Genomic DNA, 15,248 nt, shown 5'->3' on the forward strand with positions numbered 1-15,248 from the left:
TCATTTAATTTTTTTTCTTAAATTTTTATCATTTGCTTATCCTTAGGGAATCTGTATGAACTTTAGAGAAACCGAAAATAAATATTCAAGCTCCGCAACAAGAAATGTATTCACATATAAAATAATTTGTTCATCAGTTTCCTGTTTTGTTGATGTAGAGTTGATTCTTTTCTTGTGCATCGTGAGTATTTGGGGCAGCTTCCTTTGAGAATGATATTCATATTCAACACTACAATGAATATGAAATACGCGGTTGAAATATTCTTTTGAATAATTTACGCTGTTATACAGTCCCTTCTCTTTTTGTCCAAATTCTTCTGCTTTGCTTTCTAATACTAATACAATAAAATTTTAGGAAAAATGACACTATATAGGCGCTCTCATAATAATATTTTTTTTGTATATATATACATATATAACAAAAATTATATAAATTTTATAAATTTTTTCGACTACAGGATATAAATAGTTTTTGGTGCGGGCTAAAGGTGGAAAAAGTCTTTTCTTTTTCCTGTTACTTTAGTCTCTCCAATACTATTACAAAATGTGTTAGGATTCTAAATACAATCAATAAAAGAACCAAAAATAAATTGGGAAATTGAATTGCCTATTAGATTGAAAAAAAGATGTAGAATTGTATTTGCATATTAGCTTTTTCATTTGTGTTCACTCATATTAATTCACTCTTTTTTTCACATCATATTAATTCGCCTTTGGTTGCTTCAATTTCCTAATAAACGAAGTTCTAGTTTTTCTGTCTTATATAATATTTATTGACAGTATAAAATTTTCTTTTGCTCTTTAATGTACATCAAACTAAATTCATTCGATAAATATTCTTTCCGAAACTAGTGCATTATGTGGAAAGGCTTGTTTATGTTGATTATTGTCATTGATTTTCTCAAACATGCATTGTTATTATAATTCGTAAGGCATAATTTATACATATGTATTTTGAGGAACCAAATATAAACCTCCAGAAATTGGAACCCTTTAAGAAAAGAAAAGTGATGCAAGACAGAGGAGAGAAAGAAAAGAAAACACTGCCACTTTAAACAATTGGGATGGAACAAGAACCCTAACACTATTAATGTTAAAAAATATTTCCACAAAAAGTTTAATTCTTTCTTATCTTTTCAGATTCACTATTAGTTGTTCTTCTTTCTAGTTTCGAAAAAGGGAAAAATGACTGCATATAAATAAATAAAACATGTGATCAGAATTCATAATATATGTTTTAGTGATTCAACTTTCCTTTTGTTAATTTGAGTGAAATTATCTTTTTAAAAGCAGAATAAAGTGACTTTGCTTCCTTCCCCTTTTTTATAAATGTCTTAATCTTTTAATCATTTGTTTTATCGGTAGAGAATTATGAACTTTAGAGAAATAACAGTTTATTCAAGCCAAGGGATAAGCCACAACTATTAAAAACGTGTTATAATTCATTAATATACAAACAATTAGCTGTTCATGCTCGATTAATATTGTAAAGTTGATATATTCATGATGACCCTAATTTCCCCCCCCCCCCCCCATTTTATAGAAAAAACGATGAGAAATAAAACATTCATAAAAAGAAAAAGAGAAAAACTAGAATTAACTATGATCTTTATCGCTAATCTATCATATCTCTCTCATAGCTAACAAAATTTCTTGATGATCGTCGCTATTAGTGACGAATTTTTCTATTTAGCTACAGTATTTGTCCGTAGCTAATATTCACATAACCACCAAAAGTTATAGTAGAATGACAAAGTAATTCTCCATTGTTAACTAGAAGTCTTTGAAGTAGAATTTTTCAGTACGAATTTGAATTAATTGGCCCTCAAAACGAGTTGAAAACCGAGTGTGAAACAAACAAACAAAAAAAATTCCACACGACATGCATGGTTGCTTACTTGCTATAATCCACATTAACAAATTATAGAATAGAGCAACATTGTGTGGATGCATTCCGTATTGCATCATTTGAGCTTTGCTTTGAATTAGATAACAAGAAGTTAATCCGCTTACAATGTGAATATATTCCTTTGAATAATTTAAGCGGACCCCGTCTCGTTTTGTCCATTTTCGTTTTATGCTTTGTTTTCCAATAATTCAATAGAATTTCATGTTATGTATTTAGTGAGTAAGATATACACTACCCCTTTCGTTTTAATTTACATGATACTTTTTATTTTTTGAGATTTAAACTTATTAATTTTGATCATGTATTTGGACATAAAATCTTTAATTTAAACAAAATAAAATTTACATATCTAGAAATTACGTAAAGATATTATAAGTCAAATAATTAATAAATTTCAAATATTTTAAAAAATTAAATTGAACAAATAACTCGTTTAATACTCAAAATTTGAATACCATCACATAAATTGGAGATAAAAATATTTCTTTTGATTTCTTGTGAGCCTTTGGAGTATGGACTAGCGAACATTGAAAAGAATCAGTCACTAGTCCGCGCAAGTTGTCATAGCCGAATAAGATGGAATTTTGGAGAAAGATAAAGACAAGATAGTCAATAGTTAATGCGAATTCTACATCAATCATCAAAACTTTAGTTAACTTGACTCTTCTTCATTTCACTATTAACAACTATTTATTTTTTTCATTTTCTGGATTAGTTGACTTGCTATACCAAAACTCTAGACTTAGTAGCATCTAAAGATGATGAGCCAGTTTTATGCTATTAATTTGACCCATATTAAAGTTTTAAAAAATAATTTATGTCTTTAATGATATCTTTATATTTTTAATGGTGGTGTTCGAACCAAATAATATTTTTGTGAGATGAGATTAATGGAGAGACATTAAGGATTCATATAACCAACTCCAACTTATTTGGAACTAAGACATTGATGTTGGTGTATTTCTATTCAATTCAAAATTTAAATTGAAGTATGATACTTTTATGATATCTGATAATTCTCTATCGGGAACATATATAAATAATATATATGTGTCTGACAATTTCTCTTGGAGGGGGGAGGGGGGTTTACATATACTCATAATTGTTGTTATAAATAAAATTGAGAAGGATTTTTTTATTGAAAAAATCCATATTGATTAGTTATATACCAAGTTGTATTTTCTTATGTCATTAGGAAAACAAAATTTGGAGATTCAAATCCAAGAATCATTCATGCATTCTAAGTAAATAGTTAATGGTTTCGATTTTCAGAAATTTGAATTTCGGATTTTGTGACAACTGATTCAACTTGTGTACATCTTGATTATTTCAATTAATATATTTATCTACTATCAGCATAAATACTGTGTAACTCTACTCATCAAGACTTATGCATATCAAAAGAAATAACCTAATATTTTTTAACTATGATCTTTTATAGTTTTCACCCACCTCATTAACTATCAAACTACCCCTTGGATATAAATATATCTTCATTTCACAACTAATGATCATCCAACTGTTTTTGTTTTTTAATACTTGAAAAACTTGCCCTACCCATAGACTATCGCAACGCGTTTATAGGCTGCATCATCGAAGGATAAATCAATCTCATTTTTATCCTTTAAAACATGGATTTAAATTATATGTACTGACCGTTTAAATAATTTTATATACTATTAGCATATTTTGACTTCTTATATAAGATTTGTACGATACATGTAATTGCTTTTTGAGTGACATGACGGGGTTAATCTTTTTTAAACAGTCATTGAAGTAAAATTTCATGGTGGTCATTCAATTTTGTGTTCATTACGCAAAAATTACTTTGTGTTCGTTACGCAAAAGTCATTTTTCTTCTTTTTGTTACGTAAAAATTATTCAACTTTGTGTTCGTGATCCAAAAGTCACTTTTCTTTCTTTTGTTACACAAAAATTATTTTACTTTGATTCATTTATCACAAAAGTCACCTTGACTAGATTTTATAATACTTTTACTTGAAAAGTCTATTATGTCCTTGACATTATAAATCCTCTCATTTATGTAATACCTTCTATATTATATACTATATAATATATTTTCACCTAGGTATTTTACTTATAATTAAAATAACTTTAAATTATTTTATTTATTATTTTTATAATATATTCATACATTTAATTTTTTCATGGCACTCAATTTATTTAATCATATTCAAACATGAACATATTTTAAATATAAAAATGATAAAAAATAGTTATTTTTAATATTTATTTAAAATAATAAAAACATTTTTGTTTAACAAATGATAGTTTTTTTATAGTCAATAAAATTTTTAAAAGAAGTTTCAAAGATATTTGTTTTTAATATTAATTATTTAAAGCTTTATCTGTTAATATTATTTATTTGAAAGTATTAATGTGATGTGTCATTTTGCTAAATGTGGGTATTTTATTTATTAAATTAATGGGTATGAACTTGGCTGATAAATCAATGAGCTTTGATTTTTTAATTTTTATTAAACATATTTTATTAAGCATGATTAAGAACGTGGACTTGAGATTTGTTCCCGGTATTGTTACTGACAAATTTAATAATGCTACTTATATATCTTAAAAATTAAATGTACGAAATATTATAAAAATAATAAATAAAATAATATTAAGTTATTTAATTATAAATAAAATACCCGGGTAAAAGTATATTATATAGAAGGTATTACATAAATGGGAGAACTTATAATGTCAAGAGCATAATAGACTTTCTAGGTGAAAGGTTTGTAAAATCTTGTCAAAGTGATTATTGTGATAACTAGAGCATAGTAAAATAATTTTTGTGCAACAAAAGAAAGAAAAATGACATTTGATTAAGGAACACAAAGTAAAATGACTTTTATGTAACAAAAATAAAATAAAATGACTCAAGTTATTGCATAAGAAGAGGGAGAAATCATACCCAAGGTTCAAGTCAACCTATTTAACAATAAAAAGGTTCTCAAAATGCAACTATTCCTTCCGTCAAGTTTTCTTGTCCACTGCCATACTAAAAATATACCTCTATTTTTACTTGTCTAGTTTAGAAAATCATTGATCATTTTCTATTTTATATCTATTTACCCTTCTTATTATGTACTACTTATTTCCAATTCATTTTTCAACATATAATAAATAGGGATGATATAGCAAAACCAGTATGTTATTTATTATTTCTTAAAGGGTCTGCCAAGTCAATAGTAAACAAGTAAATTTGGTCGAGCGAGTAATTTGTTAACTTTCAAATTTAATGTCAAGAAATCCTTTCAGATAATCAGTTTATTTGATGCCAAATAGCTAAATGCTCACTTTTCCTACAACTATTAGGTAGTTTTGCATTTATTGATGAAACAAGTTTGTTATATAGGTTTATCTTCACTTCAAAATTTTCAAATTGAGGGGAAAAAAAAATTCAATATGCATGTGAATAACAGAGTAGTTTAGGAAGTTTCTTAACGCTTAACACCTAAGTTTTGTTTCTTTAATAATATCATCAATGAACCAAATTAAACATTGTCAAGGCATGGGACCCAAGAACACAAGGTGGAATTCTTCTTCTTCTGACCATTCCATTCTTCCTCTATAACATCAACTTTGAAATCTCCTGCAATCAACAAAACATAGTATTTGAGTTGCAAGAGTTTTTAAAAAAAATAGAAACAAATAAAAGATGGCAGGAGGTGGAGGAGACCAAGAAACAAATTTGGAATTTACACCAACATGGGTTGTTGCGTTGGTCTGCACTTTCATAGTTGCTATCTCTCTTTTTGTTGAAAGAATCATTCATTATGCTGGCAAGGTGATGGTTAATCCAACTTCTTTAAATTGACTAGTTTTACGCTGACTGTTAAGTTGAAGGGGAGCTTGGGAGCGACGGTCAAGTTTGTCTCCGTGTGACCTATAGGTCACGGGTTCGAACCGTGCCCTTCCCCGTATCCTGCGTGAATGCGGGATGCTTTATGCACCGGACTGTCTGCGCTGACTTTCAACTCGTTTCCAATAGTAGTTTGCAGCACAATATTTCTTGATTTTACCCTTAGTACCTGTAATATGTATCATGTCTCTTTAATAATATGAGTTCCAATTGTGATATTTCTGGCAGTATTTGCTCAAGAAAAACCAGAAGCCACTTTATGAAGCCTTACAAAAGATCAAAGAAGGTACAATTTACTTCAATTTCTCTTTGTTATCTCTCTTGAGAGTCTATCGAAAACAGTCTTTTTGACTCCCAAGTAGGGGTAAGACTGCTTACATCCTATTCTCCCGAGACTTAACTTGTGTTGTTGTTGTTACCTCTCTTTTACTTGGTCAAAGTTAAGATATCTGATTAGTTCCTATTCTAAAAACATGATGCAGAGTTGATGCTGTTGGGATTCATATCTCTGCTTTTGACTGTTTTCCAAGACAGAATGGTTAAAATATGTATTCCTAAGCACTTGGCAAATAGTTGGCTGCCTTGTAAAAAGGATGAAGATGCCAATCAAACAGTCCACTTTCAGACCTCCTCTGGAAATTTCTTCTCTTTAATTCCAGGAGGAAGGCGCCTTCTTGCTGATTCTGCTAATTCTGGTTACTGTGAGGCTAAGGTATGTATAACTAGTAAGTACTATTCTTTATTTGACCTTTGAAAGTACAGACCATGCCTGTATTATATCAGCCGAGTCGATCCGGTTCGTTCTTATTTATAAATAAGGCAAGAGATAACTTATGACCTCGCAACACAATTCAATGTTGGCGATTTCTGATGTGAATTCGATGGTTCATCCCTCCTTCCTACGGGTTGCTCCACCAATTTAGTGTGTGAGTTCAGGGAAAAGCCAAACCACATTAAGTGGGCGTTTGGATATAAGAATTGTAAAATTCCAAAATAGGGAGAAAAAAAATCTCAAGTGAAAATGATATTTAATATTTAGAGTTGTGTTTAGACATGAATATAATTTTGGGTTGTTTTTGAAGTTTTGTGAGTGATTTGAGAGAAAATTTTGATAAAATTTTTGAAATCTTCATGTGAAAATTGAAATTTTATGAAATTTCGAAAAAAAGTAAATATTTTTTGAATAAAATGGAAAAATTTCTTATGTCCAAACGGGATCTAAGTATATTGGATGCAGTCTTACAATTTCTAGCATTTGCTTCCACATTTTGGCTGCAACTGTTGTGCCAAGGCTTCCCTTCAATCAAAAAAAATTCTGGCCAATTTTTTTGTCTTTATTTGATAGTTTTTACCTCCAAAAAACAAACTACCTTTTTTTCTCAAAACGCTTTTAGGAGTTTTTCAAGTTTAAAAGTTGTAAAAGAAATTCAAACTTTTGTTTTGGCAAAAACAATCAAACAAACATAACTACTGGTACTAGTCTTAGAACTATTTTTTTCGTTCCAAACGCCCAAATTATGAAGAAAAATAAAGCAAACAAAAGGGGAAAATAATTTGCCAATCAAAAAAATAACAGTCCAGTGCAAAGTATATCGCATTCACACAGGGTCTGGGGAAGGAGCGCGCACTCCAAGAAGTGTGATGTAGACAAAGTGACTTCTTTCACGGCTCAAACCCGTGACTTGTAGGTCACACATAGACAACTTTAACATTGTTCCAAAGCTCCCTTCTAATTTGCCAATCAAAGATTAATAAAAATTCTTGCATTTGGGTTCTATTAAGACACAACTTTATTCCATATAATGATGTTTCTGAAGTTCCTTATCATATGCTTTTTTTTTTTGGATAATATTTCAGATTTTAGAATGGCAACTCTGAATTTCTAACTCTTTCTTTTTTTGGAACTTAACAGGACAAGGCACCATTGCTATCTCTCACAGCATTGCATCATCTCCATACATTTATCTTTGTGCTGGCTGTTTCACATGTTACCTTCTCAGCTCTCACAATTTTATTTGGAGGTATAAAGGTAAGTTCTTAATCATCTTGATTTAGTTTTCTGAATTCATTATGCAGCTTAGTTACTTATAAAAATGACCTTGCTCTATTTACACAGATACGTCAGTGGAAATCTTGGGAGGATTCTATCCAGAAAGAGGAATATGATCCAGAAGAAGGTAATGTCTATTGGCTGCTGAGTTTTACATGTCTCCTCTTTGTTACTGAATATTTCTTATTAGTATAGTTCCCTTTGCACTAAACTGGATACGAAGTTTGCATAAGTACTCACAACTCACGAGTTTAAGTTCTGTGCGTGTATTGATTTTTAACATCATCACGCTAAATCGACAGAACAACATTTGATTATTCGTAGCAAGCCTGATACGATATCCAAGAATATATAATAATAACTTTTTACGACCAGTTAAATTGCACTGATAGTGTATCATCAGAATGAAACGATAGCAGCCTAGAGTCATTTCTCTTTTCCATCATTCTAATGAGGATATATTGTGACTGCAGTAATTCGCTCCAAAGTTACACATGTCCAAGACCATGATTTTGTCAAGGGCCGGTTTCTAGGTTTTGGCAAAAGATCAACTTTATTAAGTTGGCTGGTAAGTGGAGAAGTCTTCTTTCTTAAGCATCCTTTTATGCTTAAAAGTGCAGTCCGGTGCACAAAGCATTCCTCGTTCACGCAAGGTCTGAAGAAGGGCCGCACCCCAAAGGGGTGTTATGTAGGCAGCCTACCCTGATACAAGTATCAGTGGCTGATTCTACGGCTCGAACCCGTGACCTATAGATCACACGGAGACAACTTAACCGTTGCTCCAAGGCTCCCCTTCCATCCTTTATGCTTATTTTCAATTTTATATATATGCGTTGATGATGTGTATATGTCTGTGTGTATATTCAATGTCTTATTACTCAAGTATGGTAGTTAAACTAAGACCATGCTTTACTAGTTGGTATGAAGCAAAAACAAGTTCTTACTTTTTTACAGCAGGTTCATTACAGTGATTGTCTAAAGTTTTTTACACTGTCAGTGTATGTAAGTAAAATTTCTTTAGTATATCACCAATTCAGGAGCATGACCAGTTGTGTATTTCAGCAAGTTGCATATTTCAGATTCTGCTTCTATGCGTTGTCAATATTTTAGGTCTGTTACAAATTTCTATTTTGGTTCTTGATTCTCAGCATTCTTTCGTCAAGCAATTTTTTGGATCTGTCACAAAATCAGACTATACAACGTTGAGGCTCGGCTTCATTATGGTACATTTACATTAAGCACACGTTATACTGGTTTAATATATTTAGTTATTTGATGAAGCTCAACTTTTGCTAATCTTAGACTCATTGCAAGGGGAATCCGAAGTTCAATTTTCACAAGTATATGATACGTGTACTTGAAGCTGATTTCAAGAAAGTTGTTGGGATTAGGTGAGTTGAACAATGATTACCAAGTGAACAAAATGGAAAGAAAACAAGGAAGCATGTATTAGATTGTTCATAGATTTTGAAATTTTTATCAGCATAAAAAAATTTCCCTAATCAAAGTAAAAGTTTTCCCATCTTTTGTACTAGCAACTTGGAAGCTCCTCTTTGAGGTTACCCGTGTTTTTTCCTCCATGACCAAGATCCTCAGTTTCCTAATGTAACGTATTGTCAGTTCAACATTTCTATTCAAATACGTAAAAGATTCTCAGCTTCGGCACTTATAACTGCATTTCAGTACTTGATGCTTATCAGCTGCTTTTAGTCGGCTAAGCCAAACGGGCAATTAGTTCCTGTTTAAGTTTCAACCTGCTGAAATTTTACATTTACTTGTGCAGCTGGTATCTTTGGGTATTTGTGGTCTTGTTCCTATTGCTTAATGTTCATGGTGAGCTATGTCATTTACTGTTTCATCCCTTTTTCTTTATTATCATAATCAATGTTGCTCGAACTCTCTGAAAACACGCCAAAGTAGCGCATTTTTAGAGGATCCGACTCAGGTGCAGCAGCAATTTTGAAGAGTCCGTGCAACATATATCATAAATGCATTTGATCTTGAGCCTAGAGTAACAGCTTATTTTTGATTCATCACCCCCTCTTTTTTCTCCTATGTATATGTTTCTTATTTCTCTCTCAATTTCTATTTGTAGGCTGGCACACATACTTTTGGATAGCATTTGTTCCCTTTGGTGTAAGTAATCAGTAGTAGTATTAAAAACTACTAATCTTTGTCCCTTTGAGCTACTAGCAGTATTATGGTCGAAACTTATTTGTTGATGCTTCAGATGATTATACTACAGTAGATAAAAAATGGATCCATTTGTTCAATGTTCAAGTGTTAGAAATCATAGTGGTTAGATTCAATTGTTCAAATTCTAAAAGATTGTGGAGCAGCTTTTGGTAGGTGTGGGGACAAAACTAGAGCATGTGATAACTCAACTTGCTGGAGAGGTTGCTGCAAAGCACATTGCGGTGGAAGGAGATTTAGTTGTGAAGCCATCAGATGACCATTTCTGGTTTCATAGGCCGCGAATCGTCCTACTCCTCATTCATATCATCCTTTTCCAGAACTCCTTTGAGATTGCATTTTTCTTCTGGATTTGGGTAATCGATCTTAACAACATACTAACATTAAACTCTTAACGTAACAATTGCTTTAGTTTTTTTTTGTTTTCATTGACAGGCTCAATATCATTTTAACTCCTGCATTATGGGACAAGTTGGTTATATCATCCCAAGACTTGTCATAGGGTAAGTAATAACTTCCTCCTCCTTTCTCCTCTAGCATAGGAAAATTTAACCATCTAAGCGTTACCTAGCTTACCATTCACATCTATCTGAGTCCAAGATGTCTTACCATTAAAACATCCAGACCAACTACGCTATAGTTATTGGGCAATACAAACTAATTGGCCGGTCCGCGGAAACTAATTGCATTTGCTAGCCAAATAGTGTATAAATTTTGTATATTATAGGTATATAAAATGCATATATTTTGTCAGTAATTATTTTTCGGAGCGGCTAAAAATATAAATTTCTCGTAATTTTTTTTATTGATTAAAAAGAAGTGATGATTTAACTAACATCAATTTAAAGACTAACCTCCAAACAATGGCGGAGCCACATTGAACCAAGGGGTGTCAAGCGACACCCCTTCGCCGGAAAATTACACTATATTGCTAGATAATTTTTTTATTTTTATGTATATTTACTATATGTTGAGTCCCCTTAATTTTTTGATATATTTAATTATTTATATTTTGACACCCCTTGATGAAAATTCTGGCTCCGCCACTGCCTCCAAAAGAGTATGAACCAACATTTAGAAGTAAAGATTTGACATATCTAATTGTGTGCTTCTGCAGGGTGTTTGTTCAATTCCTTTGCAGTTATAGTACTCTGCCGCTGTATGCAATAGTCACACAGGTGATCGATCCTCGACCATATATTTACTATTTGGTTTGTCTGAAATGTTTTACTTATAACTTCTCCTAATGTACTATTGATGCATGAATGAAGATGGGAAGTTCCTTCAAGAAAGAAATATTCGACGAACATATACAAGACGGGCTTGTTTTTTGGGCTAAGAAGGCTAAAAGAAGAGCTGGCAATGGCTCCAGCCAAGTTGGACATAAAGAATCATCCCCTTCTACTATGGCTGTGCAGTTATCACAAGTAGAAATACAAGAATCTGCAATGGAAGAGGGCAATGCCGGCGAAATTAGGCCCGCCACTAACCAACTCAACTCAAAAGCAAATTAAGCTAACAACATTTCTCCCATCTTCTAAAGCTGTTAAACTGTAAACAAGCCTTGTAAGAGTGAGGAATTTTTAACAGTAGAGGGTAAACATATATATACCAACCCAATAAAGAGAAAAGAATGGTCAGAAACGTATTGAATAGCTTTCCTAATCTGATTCAATTGAATTATTTGATGCATATTTCAATGCTTTTAAATCTCTAATGTCTATTTCCTACTCCCGAATATCCATTTAGACCAAAAAAGGAGCTAATACACGTCTAAAGCTTTAGACACTAAACTTTGAGCCTCTAATTAATCTATTGTAAACTATAACAATAACAACAACCCAGTATAATCTCACTAGTGGGGTATGAGGAGGGTAGTTTGTACGCAAACCTTACCCCTATCCTGGGGTAGAGAGGCTGTTTCCGATAGACCCTCGGTTCCTTCCCTCCAAGAACTTCCCACCTTACTCTTAAGGTGACTCGAACTCACAACCTATTAGTTAGAAGTGAAGGGTGCTCACCACTAGAGCAACCCTCTTGTCAATCTATTGTATGAACTAATATCGTTAAATCAATCCCAAGAAAGCGACTGACATTTTGTGGCATTAACCGTGGAAAAGGGACAATTTCACTCTCGTTTACATTTTTGGGTTTATAACTTTTAGTTCAATCTGTTGCGGGAAACACGAAAAGTAAAAAGGTGCACTTGAATCAAAAAACTATAGCAACTCAAGAGAAGTTCCATAACTTCAAAAACAACTTTAAACACCTGAACTCGACGTGCACCTCCAAGTTGAAGAACCGTGTGATTAATTTCAACATTACATAAGCTTGTTCAATAGAAGAAACGAACATTTTAACAAAAGTTATAACAGAGAACCCATTATAAATTAATCCACTTCTACAGCAAAAGCATGAGAATCTCGTTGACACAAAGGATTCAGCATCACATAGTGTGCAAGTACAGCAGTAAGGAATTTCTCATTCTTCGGCGGCACTAACAGCACTTAGATCCGCATTGAGGTCAAGAACCTGAAAAAGATATGCAATTGAGTCAACTAAGTTATGTTCTTCAAAATTCAATACAGTTATTACAAATTATACCACCTTCCAAACGATATCTAGTGACTAGAAATACGCTGTGAGTCCTTTTTTCTCTCTGGCCCCATATTACCCTCCCAACTCTCCCCCAATTCTTTTTTAACTTCTGGTGGCAGGACCTGGTGGTAGGAAGAGAGTAGCTACTGCCTAGGAAAATCACCATTTGATAAAATAATGGTACATTTAGAATTTGAGAACATTTTGACCGGGATAGTTTCAGTACAAAAGCTTTGTGGGCACTGGTACAGCAACCCATATACCTACACTCCCGTGCCCCTCTATCCCACACAAAAACTGGAGGACACAAGAAGACTCTTGCAACAAAAAATGTAGATACTATGACAAATTAGTAGAGCATCAAATCTACTTTTTTGAACTAAAGTGATTACCATACACCAACACCAAAGCAAGTACGTTGCTCATTGATAAAGAAAAAGAAAGAAAACGACATTTTGATGTGATTACTATGATTGTTTACTATGATTTTGGAAAGTGAGATTTGATAATTTGCAGGTCGATTCGAGGTCAGAATTGGATGAAATTGGTATGGTTGCACTCGTAGTTGAATGGAAATTCGTAATTTGGTCAGGTTCGGGGTGTGATTGGGGTTGACTTTTTGGGTTGACTTTTTGATTTGAGTTAAAGATCTTAACTTTATCTTTTGGAATCATTTCATATGGTTTTTATTGATGATATTGAGTTATTTTGGTTAGATTCAAGCCGTCCGGAGGTTGATACACGAGGGAAAGACTTGTTAGAGGAGTGATTTCGCTTGCCTGAGGTAAGTATCTTACCTAAACTTGATTGGGGCACTAGTTGCCAGAGTTATTTGTGATAGCTACGTGATAGGGGTGGCGCATATGTGTGGGGTTGAGCCCATGTGAGAGTATCAGGGTATTTATTCATGCTCGGGATAGTGTTTAAGCTATGAATTGCCTTAAATTAATTGCTAAGCCTCATGCTGTGATGTTTCTCTTATTTGTACCTCTGTTGTGAGCTACTTGAGCCGTGTTTGAGGTTGCATAGAGGTTAAATCTCCTGGTTAAGCCTGATAGCTACTATTTTTTTATATGTATTCACCTGATTTGAGCTATGATATCACACTTGCACATGCATCACCTTAGCATGTCACTTATACTAGTCCGGGATTATGAAATTCGATGTTCTTTGATCATGTACATGTATTCTTACATATTTGCTTTATGTGTGATATGGTTTGGACTGGTAGCATATGATCACACCGGGCGGATTGAGATATTGTGCATGTGACCATGCGGGACGAATTGTGATATTGTGCTTGTGACCACGCCGGGCGAATTATGATATTGTGCCTGTGACCACTTGTGACCGTGCCAGGCGTATTATGATATTGAGCATGTGACCATGCCAGGCGGATTATGCTATTGAGCATGTGACCATGCCTGCCGGATTATGATTATTGCGCGTGATTGGGACGTGCAGCGTGCGGATATGGATCCATTTTCCTAGGGTCACCCTCTCATGTGTCTTCTTGATGGTGTACACACGGATTTGAGAAAAACTGACCAGTGGTTGGTACGGGTATGGAAATTCTGAGAAAAATCTGGCCAGTGTTGTTTGGTTGTTGTATTTCATCTTTACTTGTAATTTTCTTGGTTATTTGCCCGATTTACTTGCATATCATCTTTATATGCCAGATCATTGACCGAGCAAAATACTTGAGTAATTGTGTGCACCAAGATGGTTCTTTCTGTGCTTTATGTTTTGATCATATTATTGTTATGTACTTGTTGAATTTATGAACTGTACAGGTTATAGCGAATATCAATTTATAGTTCTTGCCTCTAGTACCTCGTCGAGGTTAGTTATGATACTTGCTGAGTACATGGGGTCGGTTGTACTCATACTACACTCTGCACTTAATTGTGTAGATTCGGGTGTCGGACCCAGTCACCAGTAGCGAAATTGTGCTTGCTGAGTGTCATCGAGAGACGAGATAGAACTGCATCCAGATCGCAGTCTTGCATCTCTTTCCATTGTACTGTTGTCTATAAATTTAGACAATATTGTTATTTAGCTTTGCAGACTTGCATTTCCATTTTAGAGCTCATGACTCTGTATTTACCAGTTTTGGGGGATTTATCATATATTAGCGTTATTATGTTATATTGAAGGCTTTAGACTTGTATCATTTTGTAAATTCTGTTATTACATTTTATCTTGTTATGTTCGGCTTGCCTAGCAAGTGCGTTGGACGCCATCACGCCCAATTGGTGATTTTGGGGTATGACATGAAAGATCCACCAACACATCCACATCTTAATACTATACAATACATCAAGACAAAAATCAAATATCCATAGCCATTTACATCCCAAGAAAATCCTTCCCGTGATATCCAAACCGTATAGGTATAGTTCTCAGTCATATAATATTCATCATAAAGCTATCTTGTCACTCACTGAGCCATAGATCCACTCCTAGGGACGCTACTAGAAATAAGAGTCCAAAAGTACATACTCACATGATTGAGCCAGTCATTATATTTTAGAGTGAGTTCGAGGTAAGCGCAATACATTAGTCTTCTGATATATGTTCATGCATTCATGATTTGCCAAGCATCTATCTCG

General features: G+C 33.3%; 1 protein-coding gene across 2 annotated transcripts; it reads left to right on the forward strand.

Moving 5' to 3' along the window:
- The first annotated feature begins 5,317 nt into the window (after positions 1 to 5,317).
- Positions 5,318 to 11,730, forward strand: LOC107811837 (MLO-like protein 1). Of its 2 annotated transcripts, none has more exons than XM_016636829.2 (14): positions 5,318 to 5,720; positions 6,024 to 6,081; positions 6,278 to 6,507; positions 7,708 to 7,824; positions 7,912 to 7,972; positions 8,319 to 8,413; positions 8,994 to 9,068; positions 9,148 to 9,236; positions 9,629 to 9,678; positions 9,941 to 9,981; positions 10,185 to 10,394; positions 10,474 to 10,541; positions 11,156 to 11,216; positions 11,310 to 11,730. In XM_016636829.2, the coding sequence occupies exons 1-14, from the start codon at positions 5,592 to 5,594 to the stop codon at positions 11,550 to 11,552; spliced, it is 1,527 nt and encodes a 508-aa protein (XP_016492315.1). In that variant the 5' UTR covers positions 5,318 to 5,591; the 3' UTR covers positions 11,553 to 11,730. The 2 variants fall into 2 exon arrangements, with proteins under 2 accessions (XP_016492315.1, XP_016492316.1); XM_016636830.2 differs by having other exon boundaries at positions 9,160 to 9,236.
- The last annotated feature ends 3,518 nt before the right edge of the window (positions 11,731 to 15,248 follow it).

This window comes from Nicotiana tabacum, chromosome 15 (assembly GCF_000715075.1).
Source record: "Nicotiana tabacum cultivar K326 chromosome 15, ASM71507v2, whole genome shotgun sequence".
Taxonomy (NCBI): domain Eukaryota; kingdom Viridiplantae; phylum Streptophyta; class Magnoliopsida; order Solanales; family Solanaceae; genus Nicotiana; species Nicotiana tabacum.

Coding starts and splice junctions, on each gene's coding strand:
- LOC107811837 (XM_016636829.2), top strand. CDS start 5,592: ATGGCAGGAGGTGGAGGAGACCAAGAAACAAATTTGGAATTTACACCA. Junction 7,973..8,318: donor GGAATATGATCCAGAAGAAG/GTAATGTCTATT, acceptor TTGTGACTGCAG/TAATTCGCTCCAAAGTTACA. Junction 9,237..9,628: donor AAGAAAGTTGTTGGGATTAG/GTGAGTTGAACA, acceptor TTACTTGTGCAG/CTGGTATCTTTGGGTATTTG.